The 25038-nt window shown below is 38.0% G+C and overlaps 2 protein-coding genes across 3 annotated transcripts; one reads left to right on the top strand and one right to left on the bottom strand.

The window, feature by feature from the left end:
• Nucleotides 1-1540: 1540 nt before the first annotated feature.
• On the bottom strand, nt 1541-17956 carry LOC127634013 (ras-related protein Ral-A-like). 2 transcript variants are annotated; one of them, XM_052113399.1, is made up of 5 exons: nt 17676-17956; nt 4816-5085; nt 4127-4335; nt 3588-3762; nt 1541-2223 (listed from the first exon to the last, which is right to left on the bottom strand). In XM_052113399.1, exons 2-5 carry the CDS (start codon nt 4927-4929, stop codon nt 2101-2103), a joined length of 621 nt encoding a protein of 206 aa, XP_051969359.1. In that variant the 5' UTR covers nt 4930-5085; nt 17676-17956; the 3' UTR covers nt 1541-2100. The 2 variants fall into 2 exon arrangements, with proteins under 2 accessions (XP_051969359.1, XP_051969360.1); XM_052113400.1 differs by having other exon boundaries at nt 17634-17956.
• Nucleotides 17957-18397: 441 nt separating this feature from the next.
• zgc:111976 (uncharacterized protein LOC553663 homolog) lies at nt 18398-24232 on the top strand. The gene is made up of 17 exons (XM_052113398.1): nt 18398-18493; nt 19882-19957; nt 20045-20099; nt 20457-20589; nt 20666-20694; nt 20797-20868; nt 20941-21015; nt 21127-21203; nt 21284-21349; nt 21533-21644; nt 22003-22127; nt 22299-22417; nt 22684-22882; nt 23003-23104; nt 23527-23629; nt 23866-23959; nt 24074-24232. Exons 1-17 carry the CDS (start codon nt 18398-18400, stop codon nt 24230-24232), a joined length of 1692 nt encoding a protein of 563 aa, XP_051969358.1.
• The last annotated feature ends 806 nt before the right edge of the window (nt 24233-25038 follow it).

The following is a 25038-nucleotide window of genomic DNA, read 5'->3' on the forward strand; positions in this document are numbered from 1 at the left end:
ACGAAGGACAAAACCTAGCACCAAAAATAGCAAAAATAGCACCATGATAGAAATGATTAGTTAAAACACACAAGAGCACAGCTGCTTTTGCTACAAAAGCCTACCATGGCCACAGCAATATATCCTTTGCATACATTAAACTTCAGCAGAGATACAATCCACCATGCATTAATACCCCACTGGCCTTTGGTGTGATGTTTTTAGATTTATAACAATAACAGAAGGCTCTGTGTTGCTTCCCAAGCAAACATTTTTGGGGCAAACTTAGCTTTCGACATCTTTGCATGATGTGATGCACATTCATTGTTTCACCGAATGTGAGCATTACACGTCAGTAGGGAGCCATTGTGCCATGACAAATGGGAGAGCTTGTCACTTGATTTAGAGGATTTATTTTAATTTATTTATCTGCATGTTTCTAAAAGCAAAAGCAATAGCTAAAACAGTAAGGCCACATTTACACTAAACCATTTTCGTTTTGGAATCTAGAAAAGTGTTTTTCTCCATATTTTTGAAATGGCAGAAACAAACACCCGCAGTACATATATAGCAAACAATCAATGGAAAGATACATCTAACATATATTTTAACTAAATAAATGACTATAGAATAATTTATTTGTCTGGTTAAGACTGGAACAGTGGGGCATGAGCACACAAGTAGTCTAAACGGACACATTTTTGATTTACACGTCACATATGAAAAACGCAAGATTGTCATTGTACTTGCTTTGGCCACCTGCAATGTTGCTGTGGCATTTTGACCTTCCAACAGCAAGGAAGAGTACATTTCTAAGTCTCATTTCTCTAACTTGCAGCTCACATAGGCAGTCTCTTTTCTATCCTTCTAACTGCCTCTCTAATTCCAAAATGATCAGACAATAAAAGGATTTGTAAGTATGGGTGATAAGTGCAAGTCACATTCACAATGGACATCAAGGCATCAGGAAGTCAAATACACAAAATGGCTGCAAAATAACTTCCTGTTTCAATTTCATTTAGTCCACTTATGCTGACAAGTAGCTTGGTAAAGTTAGGTAATATTAAATCATTCCAAAAATAAAAATAAATAAAGAAACAAACAAACAAAGATAACAACTGTGGTACAGCTGTCTCTAACTGGAGTAACAAAAACCTGATCTCTTGTTACTGTACTTACTGTATGCAGGACAACAATTATTACATTATTATTTTTTTAGTCACAAACAACAAACTAAATTGACACCATTCACCTATTTTGCTGTTTTTAAGAATGCATTCAAAATAAAGCTTAGTTTGAAGTGCTGGGATCATTTTTGCTGAAACCAAAGGTTAGTTATTAGCTCAGTTTCAATTTATTCTTATTTTCTGCAAGAATCTTCAAAATATCTTATGAATCAAGTAAATCTTAAGTTTTTCAAGTAAGTGGAATCAATCAGGTCATGGTGACGAGTGGAAGTTATTAAAAATTAAGGCCAAAAGGCCTTTTAAATAGTGTCTGTGGCATGGGGGGTGTGTTCATGTGTCGGTCTGCGGAGAGAGAGAGAGTCGGTAAGGCTTGTCACCTGGTTTGTAATTACCTCTAACACCTGTGTCTTGTTATAGTGATACGGAGAGAGACATTTAAGGAACGCCAAATGTCGAGAGAGGGGGAGAGAGAGTGCGTGAAGCACAACAGATACAGTGGAAGCCTGTGCCCGGCTAAGGGAAATATAATTGTAACGACGGTTTTGTCGTGTGTGTGCGTGTGAAAAGTACATTATTAAAAGTACTAAACTGAACCTACCTCCTGGTCTCCTGACTCCTCCATCAATCCAACCAATCAGTCTACAGTGTCATTTGGAACTCATATGACAATTTAAATTTGACACAAGAATCAAATCTTAAAATGTTCTTTTTTTCTTGTTTGAATGATTTCCTTTAAAAGACATACAGGAGATTCCAGCATCAAGTGGGCACTACAGCATATGGCATAATCTAAGAAATCAACTGTAATCCATTATTCTAGCAACAGTCTCACATACAAACAACAGGAAACATCGCAGATGAGGATTAGTTTGCGACAGGGCAAAAAAGACATACAGATACAAGTGTAAAACCTAAGATTGTATCATCACTGAGGCTATAAAATGCAACATCTTTCACGGATTCGTTTGGCCAGACTTTTCCTCTTTTTCTTGCCATTCTTCTCCTTACTGTCCTCCATCTTCCTGGCACGAATTTCCCTCATGAGGTCAAAGAAAACCTGCAATCAAGACAGTATAGTATTCAGCAAAACTAAGTAACTTCAGCTAAACCAGCTTCCAAATTGCTTGTACTGTCGATAAACAAATGTAGGTTAAGTCAAGACATTTTTATTTGTATAGCGCCTTTCACAACACACATCGTTTCAAAGTAGCTGATAAAACTGTAATGTCTATAATGTCTATAGACTCATTATATTTAACTATAATTAGTTAAAATATGATTGTGAATTATGCTTAAAAATAAGTAATTAAATAATATAGTATTTATAACCCCATTGAGCAAGCCGAAGGCGACTGTGGCAAGGACAATTTTACTTCTGTAATCTGACATATGAGTGAAACAGGATATTCAAAAAATGTAGGGCGGGATGGGGAAATCAACTGGATTGTGAAAAGTTGTCTCTATATAAAGGGGTTGGAGGGGAGGAGTTAAAAAATATGAGGGATTTGTGGTGTTTGCCAGAAAAATTATTTTATGAAATATTTAGGGCACTATGATTTGCACGATTTAGAAAACACGGATGGAATCACGGAATCCACTCATAAAAATGTAATTAACTATTAAACATGGAATTGGGATAAAATGAATGCATCTTTGTATGGAAATAAGGACATTGGGCATATGGACGTTGTATAAGGTTGTCGAAACAATCCCGAATGCACACTGTAATCAAAGCTATATGCGTTCCAACGAAATATTAGAGTATGCAACTTTTTTCTTTGTATTCCGTGGATCTCATCTTTGGACACTCATTGGAAAGTGTCAAACCAAACATTTACTCTCAACATGCAATGAAAGGATCTCGTTGCTGAACATCTTCCCCACTATACAACACAATCACTGGTGAGTGAAATCAGAAAATTTACCAGCCTATTTTTAGTCACATAGCATGAAATTTGGTTGCAAATGCAAGTGATTTCCTCTCATTGTAGAAGAGGGTTAAGGTAAGATTCTATATCGATATCATTCAAAAGAAGATCGCGATGCATTGTTACTCTATTAACAATGATCAATACTTGTACAGCATTTATTAATCTTGGCAAATGTTAATTTCTACATACACAAACACATTCAACTTCAACTTGTATAATTTAACATTAGTTAATGCATTATGAACTAACAATGAACCATTCTATATAATTAATTTACTTAAATTACCATGTAATTAATAAATGCAGTAAAAATCATTGTTAGTCCACGATACTTAATACACTACCTAATGTAAAAAAAAGGCCTTATTTTTAAGTGTTACCAATTTAAGCAATTGCAGAAGCAATTTAAGTACATTAAGAAATCATCAAGGGTTCACAGTTGTTTAACAATACTCAAGAATTTACATTATGTAATTTCAGTAGTCTTTACCTTGTCTACGTTGGCTCGGGTCTTCGCAGACGTCTCCACGTAGCACACCCCCCACTGATCAGCTCTAACTTTGGCCTCATCTGAGCTCACCTGTCTCCTGTCCTCAAGATCGGACTTATTCCCCACCAACAGGAAGGGGACATTCTCGTCTTCTTTTACACGTAGAATCTGCTCTCTGTGTAGAGAAGGTAACTTTCGAACAACTTGCTCCAACTATGTGCCCCTGACTCTTTTATTCTATCAAAACAACCCTAATACCTCAAATTTGAGACACTGCCAGAAATCAAAATTATCTGAACGCAATGAGAAAACATAGAATAATAAGAATGCCTTTGTGTCAAAAGTGCTAAAATCATGTCAAATCTCTTTAAAAGCAAAATGTGCAAAAATATCTCTGGCTTTATAAGTTTACTAATTTAATTAAACAAAAATTTACATTTACAAGGTTGTCATTAATTAAAGAGGAACATTTCAAATCAATACAGCTCTTTTAATCAAGTTCAAGAGCATCTGTTCTCATCAGGAGAATAATAAATTACCTGAAATCAGCAGTCGCTGCAAAAGATTCTAGTTCAGTGATGGAGAAGACACAGAGGAATCCTTCGCCGCTGCGGAAGTAGTTATCCCGGATGGCAGCATAATCCTCCTGACCTGCTGTGTCCAGAATATCTATCTGAACTTCCTCTCCATCCAGAACCACCTTCTTCCTGTAGCTGTCAGCTTTTGTGGGCTCATAGTCTTCCACAAACTGATGGAAATTAGAGATGTGAAAATCAACAACGTTATATCAAGGAGAAGAGAAGCCACATACTATCCCCAAACAAACACAAGGGGATAGCTCCAACTATCTAACACGAAGATACAGTACTCAGCCTGCCCTTTGACTTGGGTTCCCAGCTGAAAAAAAAAAAAAAAGGCCATACCAGATTAAGGTGATCAAGCTGGTTTTCGTGATATAGTATCTGGTTTGTTTCTGGCAAAAGGTGGTCCACCAGCTCTAACTAATTTGACAAGTCAACAAAATCAAAACCACGTCCACCAGCTGATCAACCATCTAGATCAGCTTAAACCAGCTACCATAAATGACCAGTTTTGACAAGCTAGAAATGTAAAACCAGCTACCATCAGAAGCTGGTTTTCCAGAAGGGCCATATCCTAAACTGCCTATTTGCACAGAGTTCTGACTAAAAAAAACTTTGATTAAAGCTCCAATTATGCATATTCTCACCTCGTCGTACATGAACTGCAAAGTTAGAGCCGACTTTCCCACACCACCACTCCCGACCATGATCACCTTGTGAAGAGCCAGCGAGTTCTGCCCTTTCGGCTTAGCTGTTGCCATGGTAACCGTTGGTGGGGTTGAGAGGAAAGTTTTTAGGGTAGCGGATTCTGCCCAGGGTAGTTTGGATCAGGGAGGTCAAGAAGATGCTGAAGGTTACTGGAGTGAGGGGTCAGGGTGGGAGATAATTCGGGAGATGACCATGTACCACCCCTGTATCTGGAGGAAGCAAGATTAAACCTGTTGGTTATCTACAAGATGTGCAGGCAGCCCAATAACTTTTAATATCCCATCTAAAACAAAACAACCAAAATCCAGCTTCTCATCCAAACACACATAAACTTACAGGCTTGTTTGTCAAAAGCATGTTGATATAAATTACATTTACTTTCATCTTTGATACAACAATGTGCCGCAATAAAGGAGGCCATATTAAGTTATGAATGAAAAAAAAAAAAAGGCAAGCAAGGAGTTGGTTATTCCCCTACCAAATTGCTGAAAAGCATGATAGGCAATTATAGTCTGAAAAGGAAAAAGGTCTAATGGCTTTATGTTTCTTCCATTATAAGGAATTAAAGTAAACATAAAATAGTTTATTGCATTATCCACCCACTTCTACTCTAAACAACTTGCTTATGAACTCAAAGCAGTGTATAGTCAACTGATGTCAGAGTCCTCACAAGCAATAGCTTTGGCTTTTCAGTGATGTCTGGGTGTGGTTGACCATCACAAGATATCAACCATCAACAAAGGCCTACATCACAGCAAAAAAACAGCACCACAGGTTAGACTCTGGGGTTACAAATGTTTTCACTTAAACAGTTTTACCACCATTGAATTTAAAGGTTAAGTTTTTTCTTTCTGTGCAACAAGCAGCACCAAACAGAATAGAGTCTAGTGCCAGAAGTAAAAAGCCCATTCATGACGCACTTCAATGTAACTGGAGTTTTTTTGACTGATCCATGCTGCACATTCAAAAATGCAAGAGTTCCAGCAGTTTAAACCTTTTTTTGCTATGATTATCTATTTAAACAATGTCCTTACCTTACCCCAATTCACTACGGTATGCCTATAAAAATTATTTAGATTTTGAGCTGTCGGGTCAGATTTCACACAAAATCGCTGGCTTCCATCGGCAACCTTGCGTCATTATGTCATGTCCATAAACACAGAGAAGAAGAACCAACTGTCTCTTGTTCTGGAGAAACTACGTTCAGTTCAGTCAGTCACACTCATGCAGTTCAGGACACCATCGCAGCAATCTGGATGGATGTTTATCTGTTATCCATTTGGTGTTCAAGTCGTTTACCTGCTATAATGCTTGGATATGTTTTCTGATAGGGTTGTAGAAACTTATATTGGTTGTCATGCTTGTATGAATTGAGCATTACTCATGTGTTAACCAATTGCGATGCATCTACATTGTTGGGGGATGTTACTGTGACATGTAGGGCTGCAACTAACGATTATTTTGGTAATCGATTATTCTAACGATTATTGCAATGATTCATCATTAGCTCTTAACCGATTATTCACCTTGTGCCCCGACTTCAAAGGTTGTATTAAATGTGCTTACTAACAATAAAAGTACAAAATCATATTTTAAAAATACTTCTAAATGACATTCACTGAATTAAAGGGGAAAAATAATAATTTTTAACTCAGTAAAGAAATTCACTGCAAAAAAAATCATATTGTTATCAAGTGTTTTTTCTTGTTTTCCTTTTGAAATTGTCTAAAAGCCCTTAAAACAAGATACTTAGACTTCTTTAAGAGAATGTATCTTAAACATAAGTGTATTTTGTATACAAGTGTATTTTTTCACTTGGTTATACTTCTGCGAGTGCAGTAAAGACAAAATATACTTGTATTCAAGATCTATTCTCTAAAAGCATGTCTAAATATCTTATATGCTACTTCTCAGGTGAATGCATCTTTTTAAAGGGTTTTTAGAGATTTTAAAATATTTATAAAAATTATATTCAACATTCTCAGATAACAATGTTTTCTTCTGCAGTATAGCTGCTAAAGAAAATGTACATTGTTTTAAAAAGGAGTTTTAGACATTTACATAGGAAAACAAGCCAAAACAAAAACTTATTTTCTTGCATTGTATAAAGGGTGAAGTCTACCCTCTCTCACATTTCTGTTCACTTCAATCCATTTTTAACTCACAAAAAACAAACTCTCTATTATTAATAAAGCGGTTTATTGCCAAATTTCTTCAAGACAAGAAATGCACAGAAGAAATGATGATGAAGTGTAGTAATCCAAACGTGAATACAAACCAAAACATAAACAACTTAACTTGACTTGACATAAACGTGGCTTCATATAAACGTGGCACAGACTTGGCATGAAACTGAATCTGTTGCACAAAACACATCCAATACTTGACAAGGGACAATGGAAAACATGAGGGCATAAATACACAGGCATGGGTAACAAGACAAACAATGAACAGACAGAACTACAAACAAGATAACAAGACTAATACATTTAAACCAGTGACAAACTAGAACTGTTAGAGTAACAAGACAATAAACCAATGAAAACAAGACATGAATATGGAGGGAAACAGGAATCACATGACTAGGGATAAAGGAACTAAACTTTTCAAAATAAAAGACATGGAATACATGAACCAACACATAAAACATTACAGCGAGCCATCAAAATCTAGCTGCAGCAAGCGTACGAAGGGTGAGCGTCCCTCGCAACAGAGTGTGCACAAACTGGGTGCAGTTTCAATCTCTCCCCCTTGGATCAGAACGCTTCACGCAACTCATAGAAGAGGCACTGACCACACAGATAAATGCTAGTTTCGGAGTTTGTAGTTATTTACATGATCTACTTCCGTACTATTTGAACTTTAATAAAGCTATAACGCTTTAAATAAAAAATTACTGCATTTAAGATTAAGATTTAAGATCGCCGGAGTGTTTCCTTTAAAGAGCTCTGGCTCTGCTTAAAAAAATTATGTCTGACACTGTAATATGCTCTGGCCCCCTCCCTGCTCGTCGTGGTGACAGGGTTTATAGTAAATTAGTGTCACTGGATGTCTGAGTGGTGTCTGGAGAATAGCATAGGATTTATAAACAATTGGAAGGGTTTTTGGGGTAGACCTGAACTGCTAAAGAGAGATGGACTCCATCCCTCCAGGGAAGGTGCCGCTCTCCTCTCTAGTAATTTGGCTCATAGTCTTAATAGTCTTAGTAATGATAGTATTTGACTGACTGGGGCCCAGGTCAGGAAACAGACAATCTGGCTAATTCAAACGTCTGCTAGCTGCCTTGAAACATCACACAGGTCACATAAACTACAACACACAGAGACTGTATCACCTAGATATCATACAGCGACTGTCTCTGTTCCCCAAACTACCAAACACAAACCCCTCATTAAATCATTTAGAATTAGTTTTTATCAAGTTCAAACTTGATAGATAAAAGATAAACATCATATAAAGATAGCATTATATCTCTTTCAGCCAAAGAACTAATTGTAAATTAAATCATTACAGATCATAGTATGGATGTGCTCTGTATGACTGAAACCTGGCTTAAACCGGATGAATATATTAGTTTAAAATGAATCTACTCCCCCAGGTTATGGTTATAAAAATGAGCCTCGCCTGAGGTGTCGAGGGGGACGGTACAGAAACATTTCTGCAGCATTTAAGGTCCCAATTGTGTTGCAACAATTTACAATGACATGTTGTGTTACTCAGAGGACAGGATATAAATTTAAGTCTTTTAAACTAATAATGCTTAATGAAACCCCGTCAGATATAAATAAAATAAAAAAATCTCTCTCGTCTTTTGCCCTTGCTACCGTATATAGATCACCTGGGCCTTCTTCTAATTTGCATATTTTCTATCCAATTTAGTAGTTATGTAGATAGAGCTTTAATTGTTGCTGACTTCAACATTCACATAGATAATGAAAATGACACATTGGGATTAGCATTTATTGATATTCTCAACTCGCTTGAAAATGTGAGAACAGGACCAACTCATTGCCAAAATCATATGCTAGAATTATTCTGTCATATGGAGTTGATGTTGATACTATAGAAATACTACTGCAGAGTGATGACATCTCAATCATTACCTCGTCTCTTGTATGCTGCGATCAGCTAATGTTACTCAATCTACATCATGCTATCGTTCAGGTAGCACAATTCTTTCGACCACTAAAGATAGCTTCATTAATATTCTTCCAGATCTATCTCATACACTCAGTCTTAACTTAAGCCCCAAAGTCTAGAAGAACTTGATGAAATAATAGAAAGTATAAATACAGTCATCTCTAGCCCTCTTGATAGTGTCGCCACCATTCGAATAAAGAAAAACCCACACCATGGTACAATGATCACACTCATGCTCTCAGGACAGCAGCTCGGAAGAATACAAAATTAGAGGTATTTCACGGTGCATGGAAGAATAGTGTCTAGCTACAGACAGAACACTAAAAGCTGCCAGGTCAGCATATTTTAGCAAACTCATAGAAAATAACCACAACAATCCTAGATGTTTATTCAGTACTGTGGCAAAATTGGTAGGGATAAAGCCTCAACTGAACCAGATAGTTCGTCGCAGCACAATAGTAATGACTTCATGAATTTCTTTATTGAAAAAATTTAAATAATCAAAAATAAAATTGGAAATATGCAATCATCTGTCGCAGTACCTCAGAAAACAGTCTCGTAAATTTTCTCACATGCAACTTCAATCCTTCAATGTCATAGTTCATGAAGAGCTAACAAAACTTATCAAAACATCAAAAGCCACAGCATGCACGTTAGATCCAGTACCAACTAAGCTATTAAAAGAGGCATTCCCTGTAATCTCAGAACCTCTTCTTAATATTATTAACTCCTCGCTATCCTTGGGACATGTCCCAAGAAACTTTGAGTTGGCAGTTATCAAACCATTTATTAAGAAGCCACAACTTGATCCTGGAGAATTGGCTTATCATAGACCGTATCAAATCTCCCGTTTATGTTGAAAAAACTACAAAAGTTTGTGTCCTCCCAATTATGTTCATTTCTACACAGAAATAGTATGAACAATTTCAGTCAGGATTTAGGCCAAAGCACAGTCCAGACTTCACTTATTAGAGTTACTAATGACTTGCTCTTATCATCTGTTCACGGCTGCATTTCTCTTCTAGTGCTTTTAGATCTTAGTGCTGCTTTCCACATGATAGATCAGGACATTCTCTTGAATAGGCTATTTGTTATAGAGAATTATGTTGGCATTTGTGGACTTGCATTAGCATGGTTTAGGTCCCATTTAGCAAACCGCTACCACTTTGTCTGTGTAAACGAGAAATTGTCAAATCAAACAAAAATTAAGTATGGAGTGCCACTGGTATGTTTTAGGGCCTCAGCTTTTCTCCATATATATGCTTCCTCTGGGAGATAAGGAATAATGTAATAAGTTTCCACTGTTGTGCCGACGATACCCAACTTTATATTTCCTCGAAACCCAATGAAATTTCACAAATTTCTGCTAAAATATAATTTGACTCTCGATGGATGTACTTAAGTGTTATATTTGATACCAATATGTCATTTGAAAAACAAATTTCCAATGTTTGTAGAACAGCATTCTTCCACCCAAGAAATATTGTTAAGTTACGACATATGCTCCCTGTTGCTGACACCAAAAAAATTATGAATGCGTTCATGACCTCAAGACTAGATTATTGTAATGCATTACTGGGAGGATGTCCAGCAAGTTAAAAAAATAAACTTCAATCGGTTCAAAATGCAATAGCCAGAGTGCTGACTAGAAACAAGAAATATGATCATATTAGCCCCATTTTATTGCTGTTACATTGGCTAAATGTAAAAAACTGTTAAACTGTGTAAAATGTCATATTAATTTAAAAATTCTGTTAACTACATACAAAGCTTTGAATGGTCTAGCTCCACATTACTTCTACTATGCTATATTCCATCACATTCAGTATGATTGCAAAACTCTGGCCTGTTAATAGTTCCTTGAATATCAAAATCCCCAAAAGGAGGTAGATCCTTTTCCTATTTAGCTCCTAAACTATGGAATATTCTCCCTAACATTGTTCGGGACACAGACTGATGGAACATAAACATTTATCTTGATTTATAAATGTAATGGCATCTATGCTAATATTATTCTATTTGTTTCTATGTCTCAACCTCAGGACTCCTATCCCCAGGTTTATTTAAATGTATAACCAGAACCGGCCGGATCCAGCTCCATTCCTGCTTGGTATCGGACTCCGCTGCTACGAGTCTCTCAGTGATGGCAACAAAATGCAGCCGGTGCCAGCCAGACATCACTTCAGTCTATTACGATGGACCTCAGAGGATGAACTGATGCCAACTCCAACCATAAGACACGGGATACTTCATATGCCACTGCATGAACCTTGGACATAGGATACACCTCACCAAAATTCACAGCCGGTTGAACTGCCAAGCACCTCACTGATCTCGGCCTGCATCACCTTTGTCTAATGATGGACTACACTCTTAAAATGGAATACATAGACTATCAATAAATTGCCAACAAAAGCCTTCATCAGCCAACTAACAAAGGACAATGCATCTGTATTCACCTCCTCCGTTAATTCAGGATGAACTTCAGAGACATTCGTCATTAATCATAAACCCTGGTTTCTCCCAAGGTTATTTTTCATCCTACAGAGTTTTGTGTTCCTTGCCACAGTCACCTTCGGCTTGCTCACTGGGTTTCTAAATGCAATTATTATTGAATTACTTATTTTTACACACTTCATAATTGCATTTAATCAAACGACACAATGATGACTCAAGACTTTATACAGTGCATCCGGAAAGTATTCACAGCGCTTCACTTTTTCCACATTTTGTTATGTTACATCCTTATTCTGAAATGTATTAATTTCATTATTTCCCCATAATGGCAACGTGAAAGAAGTTTGTTTGAAATCTTCGCAAATGTATTAAAAATAAAAAAATAAAAAGAAATAATAAATAAAAACACATGTACATAAGTATTCACAGCTTTTGCTCAATACTTTGTTGAAGCACCTTTGGCACCAATTACAGCCTGAAGTCTTTTTGTGTATGATGCTACAAGGTTGGCACACCTATTTGTGGACAGTTTCTCCCATTCTTCTTTGCAGGACCTCTCAAGCCCAATCAGGTTGGATGGAGAGTGTCAGTGCATAGCCATTTTTAGATCTTTCCAGAGATGTTCAATCGGGTTCAAGTCTGGGCTCTGGCTGGGCCACTCAAGGACATTCACAGAGTTGCCCCGTAGCCACTTGGTACGGTTATCTTGGCTGTGTGCTTAAGTGTCGTTGTCCTGTTGGAAGATGAACCTTCGGCCCAGTCTATGGTCCAATGAAGGTTTTCATCAAGGATGTCTCTGTACATTGCTGCATTCATCTTTCCCTCGATCCTGACTTGTCTCCCAGTTCCTGTCGCTGAAAAACATCTCCACAGCATGATGCTGCCACCACCATGCTTCATTGTATGGATGGTATTGGCAAGGTGATGAGCAGTGCCTGGTTTCCTCCAGACATGATGCTTGCCATTCAGGCCAAGAAGTTCAATATTAGTTTCATCAGACCAGAGAATTTTGTCCTTCAGGTGCCTTTTGGCAAACACCAGGCGGGCTGTCATGTGCCTTTTACTGAGGAGTGGCTTCCGTCTGGCCACTCTACCATACAGGCCTGATTAGTGGAGTGCTACAGAGATGGTTGTTCTTCTGGAAGGTTCTCCTCTCTCCACAGAGAAATGCTGGAGCTCTATCAGAGTGACCATCGGTTTCTTGGTCACCTCCCTGACTAAGGTCCTTCTCCCCCGATCGCTCTGTTTGGCCAGGCAGCCAGCTCGAAGAGGAGTCCTGGTGGTTCCAAACTTCTTCCATTTATGGATGATGGAGGCCACTGTGCTCATTGGGACCTTAAATGCTGCAGAAATGTTTCTGTACCCTTCCCCAGATCTATGCCTCAATACAATCCTGTCTCGTAGGACTACAGACTACAGACTACAGACTACAGACTACAGACTACAGACTACAGACTACAGACTACAGACTACAGACTACAGACTACAGACTACAGACCTTGGAACACATGGCTTGGTTTGTGCTCTCACATGCACGGTTAACTGTGAAACCTTATAAAGACAGGTGTGTGCCTTTCCAAATCATGTCCAATCAACTGAATTTACCACAGGTGGACTCCAATCAAGTTGTAGAAACAACTCAAGGATGATCAGTGGAAACTGGATGCACCTGAGCTCAATTTTGAGTGTCATGGAAAAGGCTGTGAATAGTTGTGTACATGTACAAGATTTCAAACAAACTTCTTTCATGTTGTCATTATGGGATATTGTTTGTAGAATTTTGAGGAAAATAATGAATTGAATCAATTTTGGAATAAGGCTGTTTACATGTGTAAATGTGGAAAAAGTGAAGTGCTGTGAATACTTTCCGGATGCACTATAGATATTACGGTATCATTTTCTGTTAATGCATGATTTTCTGTAAAGCTGCTTTGAAATGATGCATGTTGTGAAAGGTGCTATACAAATAAAAATAACTTGACATATTCCACAATGAGAGTGCTTCTGTGTGCTTTTGTATTTTTGCATTATAATTATGTCATACTTTGTGATCTACATCATCTAAAAGTTTTAAGTGCATCTGGACTGTGAGCAGTGTATTCTTCCTCTCCTCAGTCAGGTGCAAGGTGGTAGTTGCTCCTATGGCACATCATCATTACAATTTTTTTTTATTGTTGACGTTGCCAATAAACGCAGAATAATCGTTTCAGCCCTAGTGACATGTTTACTAATATTTAAGACTTCTGAAATTGACTTTTAATAGTTATATTGCATAATTAAGCAGAATATGTTTAATAAAGTATATTTGATCCCCATTGTTACTGAATCCTTTTTTTATGTTTTTAGTTTATGGTGTTATTGTGTGCATTGCACAGACATACTATTGTAGTATGATGGTTCACTTGCATTATCAACTGAGGCTGTACAATATATCCTAATATAAAATAATAAAGTCTTCAACTGAACTCATAAACGGGTTCAGCATCAGTGGAGGAGGAGGAGGGAACTGGCAGAACAGTCAACAGAAATTTAATGACATGAATTCAGCGGCCATGTGTGTGTGTCTCTCTCTCTCTCTCTCTCAAACTGGCATCTCTGTCTCCCCTTCATCTCACTCTCCTGCTGATCAGCTGACTAACCGCTGGCCGTGCATCCTCACACTCCTCCCCCTCTCGATTGAGGCAAGGGCGCCATCCAGACACGCTGTTGCCTGGTCCTCAACCACTCCTCCGCCTTCTGGCAGATGACAGCAACTCCTCTGACCCCTGGTGGACGGAACGGCTCCTCCCCTTCCTGGCAGATTGTAGTAGTTCCTCCGACTCCCAGCAGTGACTCCTCCATCCCCCAGTGGACAGCCACGGCTCCTCCCCTTGTGGACGGCAGCGGCGAGGACGCCACGACAGCGAATCCCTCCTCCTTACCAGGTTTCGGCACCAATGTAACGGGTGCAGCAGTGGGGATTTCTTTAAGACTGCAAGGGAAGCTCAGCTTCCCCTATAATGTCAAAAAAATAATGGTAAAATATGTACTATTGTGTAAACAATTTATTGACTAAAAATGCGTTAGAACACGTTCATCTCGAAGATGAGTTCGTTCAGAATCAGCTACATTACATATAGCAGGTCGGCTGACTCGATTTACTTCTCATACATTCCCGTAGCGTCAGTGCATTTCCCTGTTGAAGCCGAGCGTCCATTGACTTCAATGGGGCTGCTCTGAACAGTTTTTTCAGTGCTCGAAAATAGACGGTCATTGGATAAATGCTGCGATTATGTCCGCCCACGGACGCTCAGCGTCTCTGGGGGTGAATGAGGAGTGGGCTGGCCCGGACTCTGGGCTTCAGCGTGATGATTGGAGGATCTGTCGAAAGACTGCATCTCCTTTTGATTGACAGCGAATCTGTACTATAAGAAGTCACTGAAGCTATTTCAGCTCAGTCCCATCGCTGATTTCTCAAGTGTAGTCGAAAGACAAACTGCTGCAACCTATTTCTTTATATTTGTTTGGAGAAATTGCTAGTCAATTTGCATAATACATTTCACACAATTATACACCACATTCCTTGTTTCAGTTTTACCAAGTTTAATATATTTTGTTTTAGAGCGTTCGTTCGTTCTTTCGTTCGTTCGTTCATTCATTCATTCATACAGTAGGCTAGGCTAGCGTTGTACGGGTGAAACTGCGCATGATGGCAGACGGTGCTAATATTGTCGACCTGATTTTGGCGAAGCCATTTGAAAGTCTTCCTTACGAGGAAAAAATTAGAATTAAACAGCAGGGCAGCTCAACACCTAAGATTGATTTAGTGCAAAAAATAGGGTAAATAAGTTTATAATGTAGGCCGAAAATGAGCTTCCCCTCTTTGAAAGACCAGCAGCCGCCACTGGGGTGCAGGATTGGCAAGGAGGAGGCAGGAACCGGCAGAACAGTCAACAGAACTTTAATGACATAAATTAAACTTAAAGCAACATAAAACACAAAGCACCCTCACGGCCCAGCCACCCACTACTCCTCGTCACAAACTCATATCAGCCATATCATGAGTTTCACCTCTTAAATTGATAAGTGTAGTACAATACAAACATTAATAGTAGATAAAACACTTGAAAATAATATTAAAATCTACTGGTAGTGATTGAGGGGATTCCCCTGTTCCCCCTGTAAAAGCACTTTGAGTGCAGTGTCAGAAAAGCACTATAAGTGTAAAATTCATTCTTTCAAAATATGTAAATAGAAGTGTTTTTTATCTTCATCAAAGCACGTAATATTTCAGTTTTAAATATTTTAATGTATAACATAATATCAGCATGAAAGTAGCACATTATGATCGAGCTCTGAAGATCTCCCATGCAAAAATCATGAGATTCATCCTCCAGAAGAGCAGTGCCGAAACACGACTGATGTAATGTGTTCTTCTGCAAATTGCTTGCAATTTTAAGTTTCAACCCCAGATGTCACTAGAGAGCAAAACGTTATGTAGTGCAGCTTTAAGCAGTGTCAAACAGAATCAAAAAATGACTTTGTCTCTACACCTCCTCACAAATAATGGAATATTACTCACAGCAGAGGATTTAACATCTGACAGTGAAACTACTTGCCAGGGTTTTATTGTGATGACTATTATTCACTGTTAAGCACAGAAAGCTATTGTCATGCAAAAACACACTGAGAGCAGTGGCGTCTCTCAATTAATTTGAGAAATGAGTCTCCCATTAAGACCACCACAACCAAAAATATGTTAGTAGTTGACTCCACTAATCGACTTGTTGTGGTTGTTGGACGACTAATTGATAATTCAACAATCCTGGCACATCCCTAATCCATATCTATCTGAATATTTAGCAATAAACTTAACATATATTAATTTTATACTTGCAATCAACAACATAAAAAAATTATTATTCCAGAACTTTGAATTTTATTATGTATTTCGCAATGCTTCATGGGATTGTAGTTCATTTCCGCATTAAAAGACATTAAGTACAAAGTCTTGTACCTTTGACATTTAGTCTGATTTTCAAGTACTTTTTTCTTCAAACAAAGTTTATAATGTTGTGATTCACCTCAGACCTGGATGGTTTTGTTCATATTTTATAACTCTTTGATGAAGTGCTTTATATAATCGCTATAGAAAAAAAAATATGGGAAAAACATTTCCGGAACCAAGGCAGCTGACAAAGTGGGCATGAACTGTTAAACTCTATTGTGGAAATACCACCATATTCAAACAGGTTTCCTAAACGCTTCACCATCTTCCATTGGTCAGATAAACAAATAGCCCCACCCAAAACTTACACCATTGGCTAAGCCACTGTTGCGGTGCTGGCCTGTTGGGGATGCTGAAACAAACAGATCAATGTTTTGATCGGACACTTTTCAGGGAAATCAATCTACAAAAAAAAAAATTATAATAATAATTTGAACATTTAAAAAAAACACACATGACCTTGGAAGCCTTTGTTGCCTATTTGGTAGACAGCAGCAAATATTGTTTTATTATCTATTATCATTACTATAAAGCATCTCATGTCACATTGAGATAAGGCAAATCTAAACAAACCAAAAAGCAACAGTTGGGCTCTTCAATTAATGTAAAAGATCAATCCAGAACTGCCTAACAAAGAGAAATCTACTCATACACATTAGTGTTGACTACCAAATTAACTATAACTGATCTGATCTAAAGGGTTGAATGATTCATAACACATCTAAGAATTAAGCGAGGCATAATATGACTATAATGTATATTCTTTATTAGTGCACGTCACGTATAGTATACGATAGACAGTCAAACCATTAGTTTTTTTTATGATATTCAGTGTAACATATAAATAGTATGGTGTATAAATGGCAACAATGATTATTGTTGTGATGTTTTCATATTACCATCCGAAACCATCACAATGCCATGGTACCGCCCAAGTACTTTTTGTAAGGGTCAGCCTTCGTGCGTGCGCGCGCGCGCGAGCGAGCGCGCGCACACACACACACACACACACACACACACACACACACACACACACACACACACACAAGCCGCCTGGCTAGCCATCATCACACTCATTGCATGACTTCATTAGCTTTTTATGTTTTAGCAGACAGTCTGACCGTAACATTATAACCCCAACAGACATTAAGATATTAGACATGTATTAAATACCTCTCCTGATCCTTCATAAAGATCAGTAGGGCTGGATCTTACATTAGTGTCTGCTCGTTCAGCTGAAGGTAATCCAGACACACAAGGACTCTGGAAGGGGGGAATTCCTCTTCCCTGATCTCTCTCTCTTTCCCTCTCTGTTAATGCAGCCACCACATTGAGTAATGTCATCAGACCCAGATCACATGTGCCCTCAAACTTCACTTCCGTCAGTATTAACAGCGGGTATGAGCCGGTTTCTGTGATCTTTGGTGTTGCGGCAGTCAGTGTTCATGGGCGTGCAGCGCCGATGAAGATCCCGATAGGCGGGTCACATAGATCCGCTTCGGTTTTCCATGCAGAGATACGCACGGTAGCTGTTTGCGCATGCGTTCAAATCTCCCCTCCCTCTCCCACTACAAGATTAATGTGTCGCGCGCTGATTAGAGGCACGCGACGCCACGTTAATGGTGGTAAATTAATTAGAACGCACTAGGCGGGAAAATCTCTTTGTGTTGTAGAAAGAGCAGTTTTGAACACTTATATTTAAAGGCTTCTCATGAAACTTTGGTGGGGTTTTTCTTTTTGTGGTATTTCTCGATGATATTTAGAAAAATCTTCTGAATAACATCCCAAAGTGAATTACTTGTGTTGTCAAAATGGAGTCCAAGAAAGAAAGTGGTAATCAAATCAAACCTATAAATTAATTATTCACAGGGAAGAGAGAAGTTCAGTTAAATGTGCAGCCATTTTAAAATGTGCTTCCCACCTCTGTAGGTCCAATTATGAAGACCAAATATATGAAGACCATGTCTGCCCTAAAGTCCAAATATGCGGATAAATCTTGGAATGAGACCTTTCAGCTGGTGCGAAGATGTATGGTAAGAGAACAACTTTCAAGGAATAACCCCCCCAAAATTTTAATTCTGTATATTCTTGTGTCATCTCCAAAACAAAGATATCTATTTGATGGAATTTCGTGCTGTTCTTTTCCTTACAATGAAAGTCAACTGTATTGGTGCGTTCAAGTCCTCCTCCTTTTTGTTTAATTGGTGGTCCGCATAGTAAAAGTGCTCTGAAGTTCGTACTTACAAAGGCGGGAAGTTTTTTTTTTTCTTCTTCTTTTTTTTAGCACAAATGCAACAAAACAAATCACACAACTAATGCATGGCTTTGCTCTTCATTTTATCCACTACTTTCATTCTTGTGTGGCCACATATTGATGGGAAATGTAGTTTTGTTGCAAAAGCTTGTCGCTGTATTAGCCAGCTAAATATTTCCTATTTTCTGTAAAGTTTTATCGTTGTCATTTACAGTACAAAACATATAAACTAAACTGCACTGTTAAAATCCTCAACTAAAACTGAATTGTTACCAATAATAATTTGTTTCCACAATAATTCTTAAATCGGCACACCCCCAACTTGTATAGTCAAGTTTCTCACTCGTAATTATGACTTTGTGGTGGCATTCATGTGCGTTCAACTCGTAAATACGATCATTCCGACATGACTTCAACGCACCATATGGTGACTTTGAAGCTCCAAAAAGTACCAGAAAAGTAGTCCATATGACTTGTGAACTGTAGTGTTTTGTAGCCATACATTTGGTTTGTGAGAAATATACAGAAATAACTGAGTTATTCACTAAAAATCTTCCTCTTCACCAAAGTTCAAGTCTGATTGGGGTTTGTGTGCTTTAATAAATATAGCACCAGGTTTGACATCAATGATGTCAAACATACTTGGTTCTTGCATACCTCATGACCAATCACGATGCGTTTGCCTGTTTGAACATTTTTTCCTTGCTGTATATTGTGGTAGAAATCCCCATCCCCTTATTTGGAACAGAGCAGCTAAACAAATGTACAGTTTGGAACAACATGAAAGTGAAACATTTTTGGAGAATTATTTGTTTAGACTTCCTGATATGGCTTATAATGCTTAACAGTATATGCACATTAATCAGATGACATCATGTGGAACGGGTTGAGTTTGGGCCTGTTTTTGAAATTAAGAACTAACTTCATCAAAACTAGCCTAGGCCACAGTCACAGAGCTGACCATCATATTTCTGCATTTTGTTTGCCATCATGTGCATTCATAAACTTTTAAAATCAATTCCAGATGTGGAGCTTGAGCAAGACTGTTGTGGTCTGAATAGAAGTGTGATATGCAAATAATTGCTTCCTGTCCAGCGAAATGAAAAATGATCAAATCGGTGTTCTCTCTGAGCAGAAAACAAGCAGGTGAAGATTTTTGTTTTACAGGACAAAACGAAAGCAGACAGCAGAGTTTGTGAGCCAATCACAAATTGTCTTCAGAAGATCAGTGAGGCACTCAATGGTAAGTTACTTTTCACAACGCAGTGCGCTGCAATTCTACAAGCCTACCACATTTAAACTTTTTTGTGTTTATGTATTTTGTCTGTAGTGTCCTTCCTAAAAGCCATGGTGTCCAGACTGGAGATGATTGCCAAACAAAGAGGGTTTGAACTTTTCACATCAACCACTCTGATATTGAACTTGTATTACAAAAAAATAAAAAATAAATGTATGCGTTAACGTCATGGGTAGAATGCAGGAGAAAGTATTCCATGACAGTGAGTCACCATTCTGTCTTTGGTGAAGAGAGTCTTAACACTGATCAGTATTAAATTGAATCTTTCAGATCCTATTATCATGGTCTTATTCACACATTTAAAAAAAAATAAATAAATAATAAATATATATATATATATATATATATATTTTTTTTATGTAAACTAAGTCAGACCTTGGTACTGACATTTAAAAAAGAAAAATGTCTGCATCATGGGCCATATTTTTTGCTGTTTGTTTTGTAGATTGGGATCACACTTAAGCCCTACAGAGACTGTGTGTTATCTGACAGCAGACATGTTTTACATTGAGGTGGTGATGTTGCCAGGGGGCAAAGTGGAAGACGTGAGGGTGGCCCATCACGGTGAAGCTCCTGTGGTGAGACCAATGTTCATGAGTTTGTGAAAGAGATTCAGTAAACTATGTTAACGTGCATCTTTTATGTGTTTTATAGTCCTGCACATCACTTCTTCACTTGCTAAGGTAGAAGCTTCTGTTCTCTATGGATCAACTTCCACACCATTGAAACTATTTTAAAGTTGCTTAGGGTGTGGCCTGTATAAAAGGTTTATTCGGTCCACACAGGATGAAGAAATTTCAAGTGTTCTCTCTGAAGTTGGAGGACCTTGCCTCTTTTTACAATATACCAGGAGACAGGTATTGTCTTGTCTATTTGATTATGGATTAACCATCATTATTATTCCTCTAATGATGATTATTGTTTTGCAGTGATGTGAAGATTAAAATCTACACCTCCCTTCAGCACCTGGAATGCGATCTTTTCAAGATATCGCATTTACCAAGGTGTGGGCAGCCTAAAGAGTGAAGTTACACCTGTTGCAGAATGAAGAGATGATCTGTATGGTCATATAAATCAAAGAGTTCATATGGCCATATACTTTCCCTGTAATCTAGATTTTTGAGAGGAAGTGACCTTCATGTTGACCTCATTCAGAATGGCAGGATTGGGAATGTCCAGCCATGCAAGGAGGGTATGCAAAGGAAAACTTTTTTTTTTTTTTTTAATTGCACATTTATATTTTAAATATGTAGTCATTATTTCTCCTCACAGGAACACCAATGAGAATTGAGTACTATATAAGTCCATCAGATGTTCTGATGGGGATGTCAAGCACCGGTATTAAAAAGCAGTCTCAAAGTTACATCTGATCGATTCTTACAATTCTTAACATTTATATTTAATTGTATTATGTCTCAAATTACATTCTGCATTGATTATGTAACTACATGATGATATGATACCATTGGACTTTACTGCAGCAGAAGTCTTATGCTTGCAAGGCTATTCAATTCCATATAGGCGAGGTTAGTCATGGCCAGGTTGCCTTGGTAACAGTGGGGAGCAGTGACACCTCACACAGGCTACAGATGGAATCATTGATCCCTTCTCCTCCCCAGGTCGACTCATTTGGGTGTGTATCAGTGGAGTGTTTTATGCCAGCTGGTTTCTTGAGCTTTGTGTCATTGATGTTTGCATTAATTAGTGTTTCAATGTTTGGGTTATGAAATAAAAATCATGCACTCAATTTAATAAAATATTTGATCACCAATTTAAAGTTGTGAATTCCTAAGCACAAGTCTAGTTGATCTTAACATGGATTTGTGCTCCTAACACAAAAGATGCAGGTTCAACTACTGACCACAAAGAAAATGGGAAGTTCTAGTGAACACTGTGCACTTGAGACCCTATTTACCCTGTCTAGCTTCATATGGAAGAATGAATTGTAAGTCGCAATCAGTTGTTTAAATATTATTTTTTTGTGCATTTAGGTTGTCTGTATTTCAGCCGCTCACTGAATCATGCTCTGAATTACTGCCTGCCACCTTTCTCCTCAAACTGCAGCCACCACTACCCATGCTTTCATGCTTCATTGAGAAAATGGCCAAGATTACAGGTGTCAACATTAGAGCCACTGAGCATAATACACCGATTTGTAAAACACTTTAATACAAACTGCAAACACTTATTAGAACATTTGTTATTCCATAAAACCGTTTCCAAGCAATAACATGAAGTGCATTTGATATTAGTAACCCAACTCCTAACATAAATGCATATTGTCCAGATTGTGTTATACCCAAAACACCCCTGCAGGTGGAGCCTCTACCTCAGCTTCTCATGAAGATCAGCACCAGCTTGAAGAACCCCAAGATGTCCTGGATAGAGGGGGTTCAGTTTATTGTGGTATTTTCATCTTTTTAAGATTATCTTCTACTTAAAGAACTACGTTAGCTGTGATAGATTTTATATTGCAGAGATCTTATGAGATATCCAGAACTGAAGTTTTGGCCATTACTGGCTGCTGTTGGGCTAGATTTGTTTGTATTGGGTTGTACTTGTCATTCTTTGCTGCTAGCACAGTGTTTCTTTTGGTACATCAGAAGCAACCATTCATTGATTGTACCGGTCTGTTCTGTCCTTTTTACCTTGGTTACTTTCACATTTCTCAGCCACTGCCAGCCTCTGAGTGCCACAGTTATGTGCTTTCTGGGGCTGAATGGGACCATGAGGCATGGAAAGGAGCCCAAATTCACACAGTCCCCTTCTCTCATCCTAGCCACGTCCCTGCTTTACTGGAAATCCTTCGCCATCAATCTGCTATCAATGTCCTATTGGCGAGCTGTCTCAGTAACAACTACCACCACATAGGTTATTAATGTGACTTATCAATGTGTTCAGCTGTCAGTAGACTTGCAAAACATTCTCTTGGCCTTCTCATTGACATTTACTGTAATTTAAGATGTTATTGCCTTCACAATTTTAATATAGATGCTGGCTCATTGTTTGACCTGCGATGCGAGGTCCTTCCAGAATCAGACCACTGCCTTTCTGTTACCTTCAGTCTTCCAGATGGCAACCACCTGGCTGTCCGTAAGGACCTTTTGCATATTCCATCTGTATTTAAGTAAGCATGAGGTACAAGTCAAATAATTTGTAATAAGCTCAATCGGTAGCATTTGTAGCCAAGTCGTATTGAACCAAAATGTTCCTTTTCAAGTGCCATTTTTCTGTTAGAAGTTTTGTTCCTGACTTCAGGTGCAAGGATATACACAGTAGCCAGGTGAACAGCTTTTTTATGACAACTGCTCAGACATCTGCATCCAGGACCAGAACTATCCATTTTATAAGGCTTATTTGATTAATGTCAGGCATATTATGATGTATTCATTTTGTGAAGTTAATTGGTATTAATGCTGAACAAAATCATTCAACAAAGTGAACAATTTGCTTTGTGATAATAGTTAAAAATGTGTAATATTTGCAGTGTTAATGTCATGTATTGCTCTCTTCAGTTATGGTGATGGTTGTAGATTCTCGTCAGGTGAGCTGCAGACTTCTGATGCCTGATTTCATGGATCATAAACTAGATGACTACATATCCAGAGTCCTTATGCGGTACTTACTAACGCTTTATCACCATAACTTGTTGCTCATGAAAACATAGGACCAGTCTATTTGCATAGACCGTTATGGATGGAAAACATGCTCCATATTTAACACAATGGACTGATTTCCAGAACACAGATTATAGACTTTGATAAAGACATTAAATCGGAGAATCACTGTGGACAATTTGCCTGATCCTATACCAAATTGTTGTCTGTACTCTGAAAACCAGATTTTCTTTTCAGTTGTATGTCCATTCCCATAACAATGAGGGCCATATGCAGGAAAGTGTCCAGTGTGATGACCCCTCCCTTGCCTGCAGCTGACCAAGAGCCCATTGCTGAAATGGAGGGCATCTCTTCAACAACTCCTCCCCATCCTGATACATCTGTTCCTGATATCATCAATGGTGTTTACCCATCTGCCTCGATTTCGCATGAGGCCGTTAAGGAGGAGAGTCTCCCCTCTACTCCAGGCTACTTTATGTCTGGTGCTAATGCCCCAGTGGCTGATAATGCTAATACAGATGCTGTTGCTAATCCTTCTTGCTGTGCTTCCCCGAGTGTCTATTCACACTGGGTGACGAGTGGTCATCCCTCAGAGCTTCTATAAAGCAAGGAATGCTTTTACTACAGAGTATATTTTAAGCAAATTATTATCCACTTTTAGAACAGTCTTGAATAAAGATGGCATGGTAAAATTGTAGTATGCAGGTTTAACCCTGGTTTATATCTTCCCTTTTAATGTAAATCTACATACAGGCTCTCAAAGATTTTACGCTTTACATTTGGAGGTAGGGTTATTTTTAAAGTGACTTAAGTGTGAAAACCTTTACAAAAGGAGTAAAGCTGTATGACTACAGAGAAAACTAATTGTTTTAAATTATTAAATTAAAAATAATACTGACATTTTATGTGCTGCACTTTAAATACTTTTTTTATGACTAAGAATTAAGTTCTCGTCAGATCTCTGCTTTAACAGTTGAGTAGTCCTTGAAAACCACATTTTATGCAGTGGTCTCAAAGTTCTTTGTTTTATTACATCTCTACATGTACTGTAAATGAGAAATTTCAAAATTGAACACTTTCCTGGTGTTTATATGGAAACCATCAGAAACGTGATACATTTTCTAAAGTGTTAACTTTTTGAACACTGCAATGGTGTTAAATGACAAACTCTTAGGTGTAAACTTTTAACACCAGTATGAAGTATAAGGACACTGAATTGGAGTTGATAAGAACTTCTAATTTAACACACGAACCCGAGTTAAGTAGCACTGAATAGTAGTTTGTGCTCAATTTTAAATTTATACTCGTAGTGTTCTATAGTATGGTAGGTATTCCATGTTATAGTTAAACTTTGCTCTCCACAAACCACTCCATAATACAAAACCTGAAAGGAAAAAATACATTATATTT

This window comes from Xyrauchen texanus, chromosome 41 (assembly GCF_025860055.1).
Source record: "Xyrauchen texanus isolate HMW12.3.18 chromosome 41, RBS_HiC_50CHRs, whole genome shotgun sequence".
In the NCBI taxonomy this organism is placed as follows: domain Eukaryota; kingdom Metazoa; phylum Chordata; class Actinopteri; order Cypriniformes; family Catostomidae; genus Xyrauchen; species Xyrauchen texanus.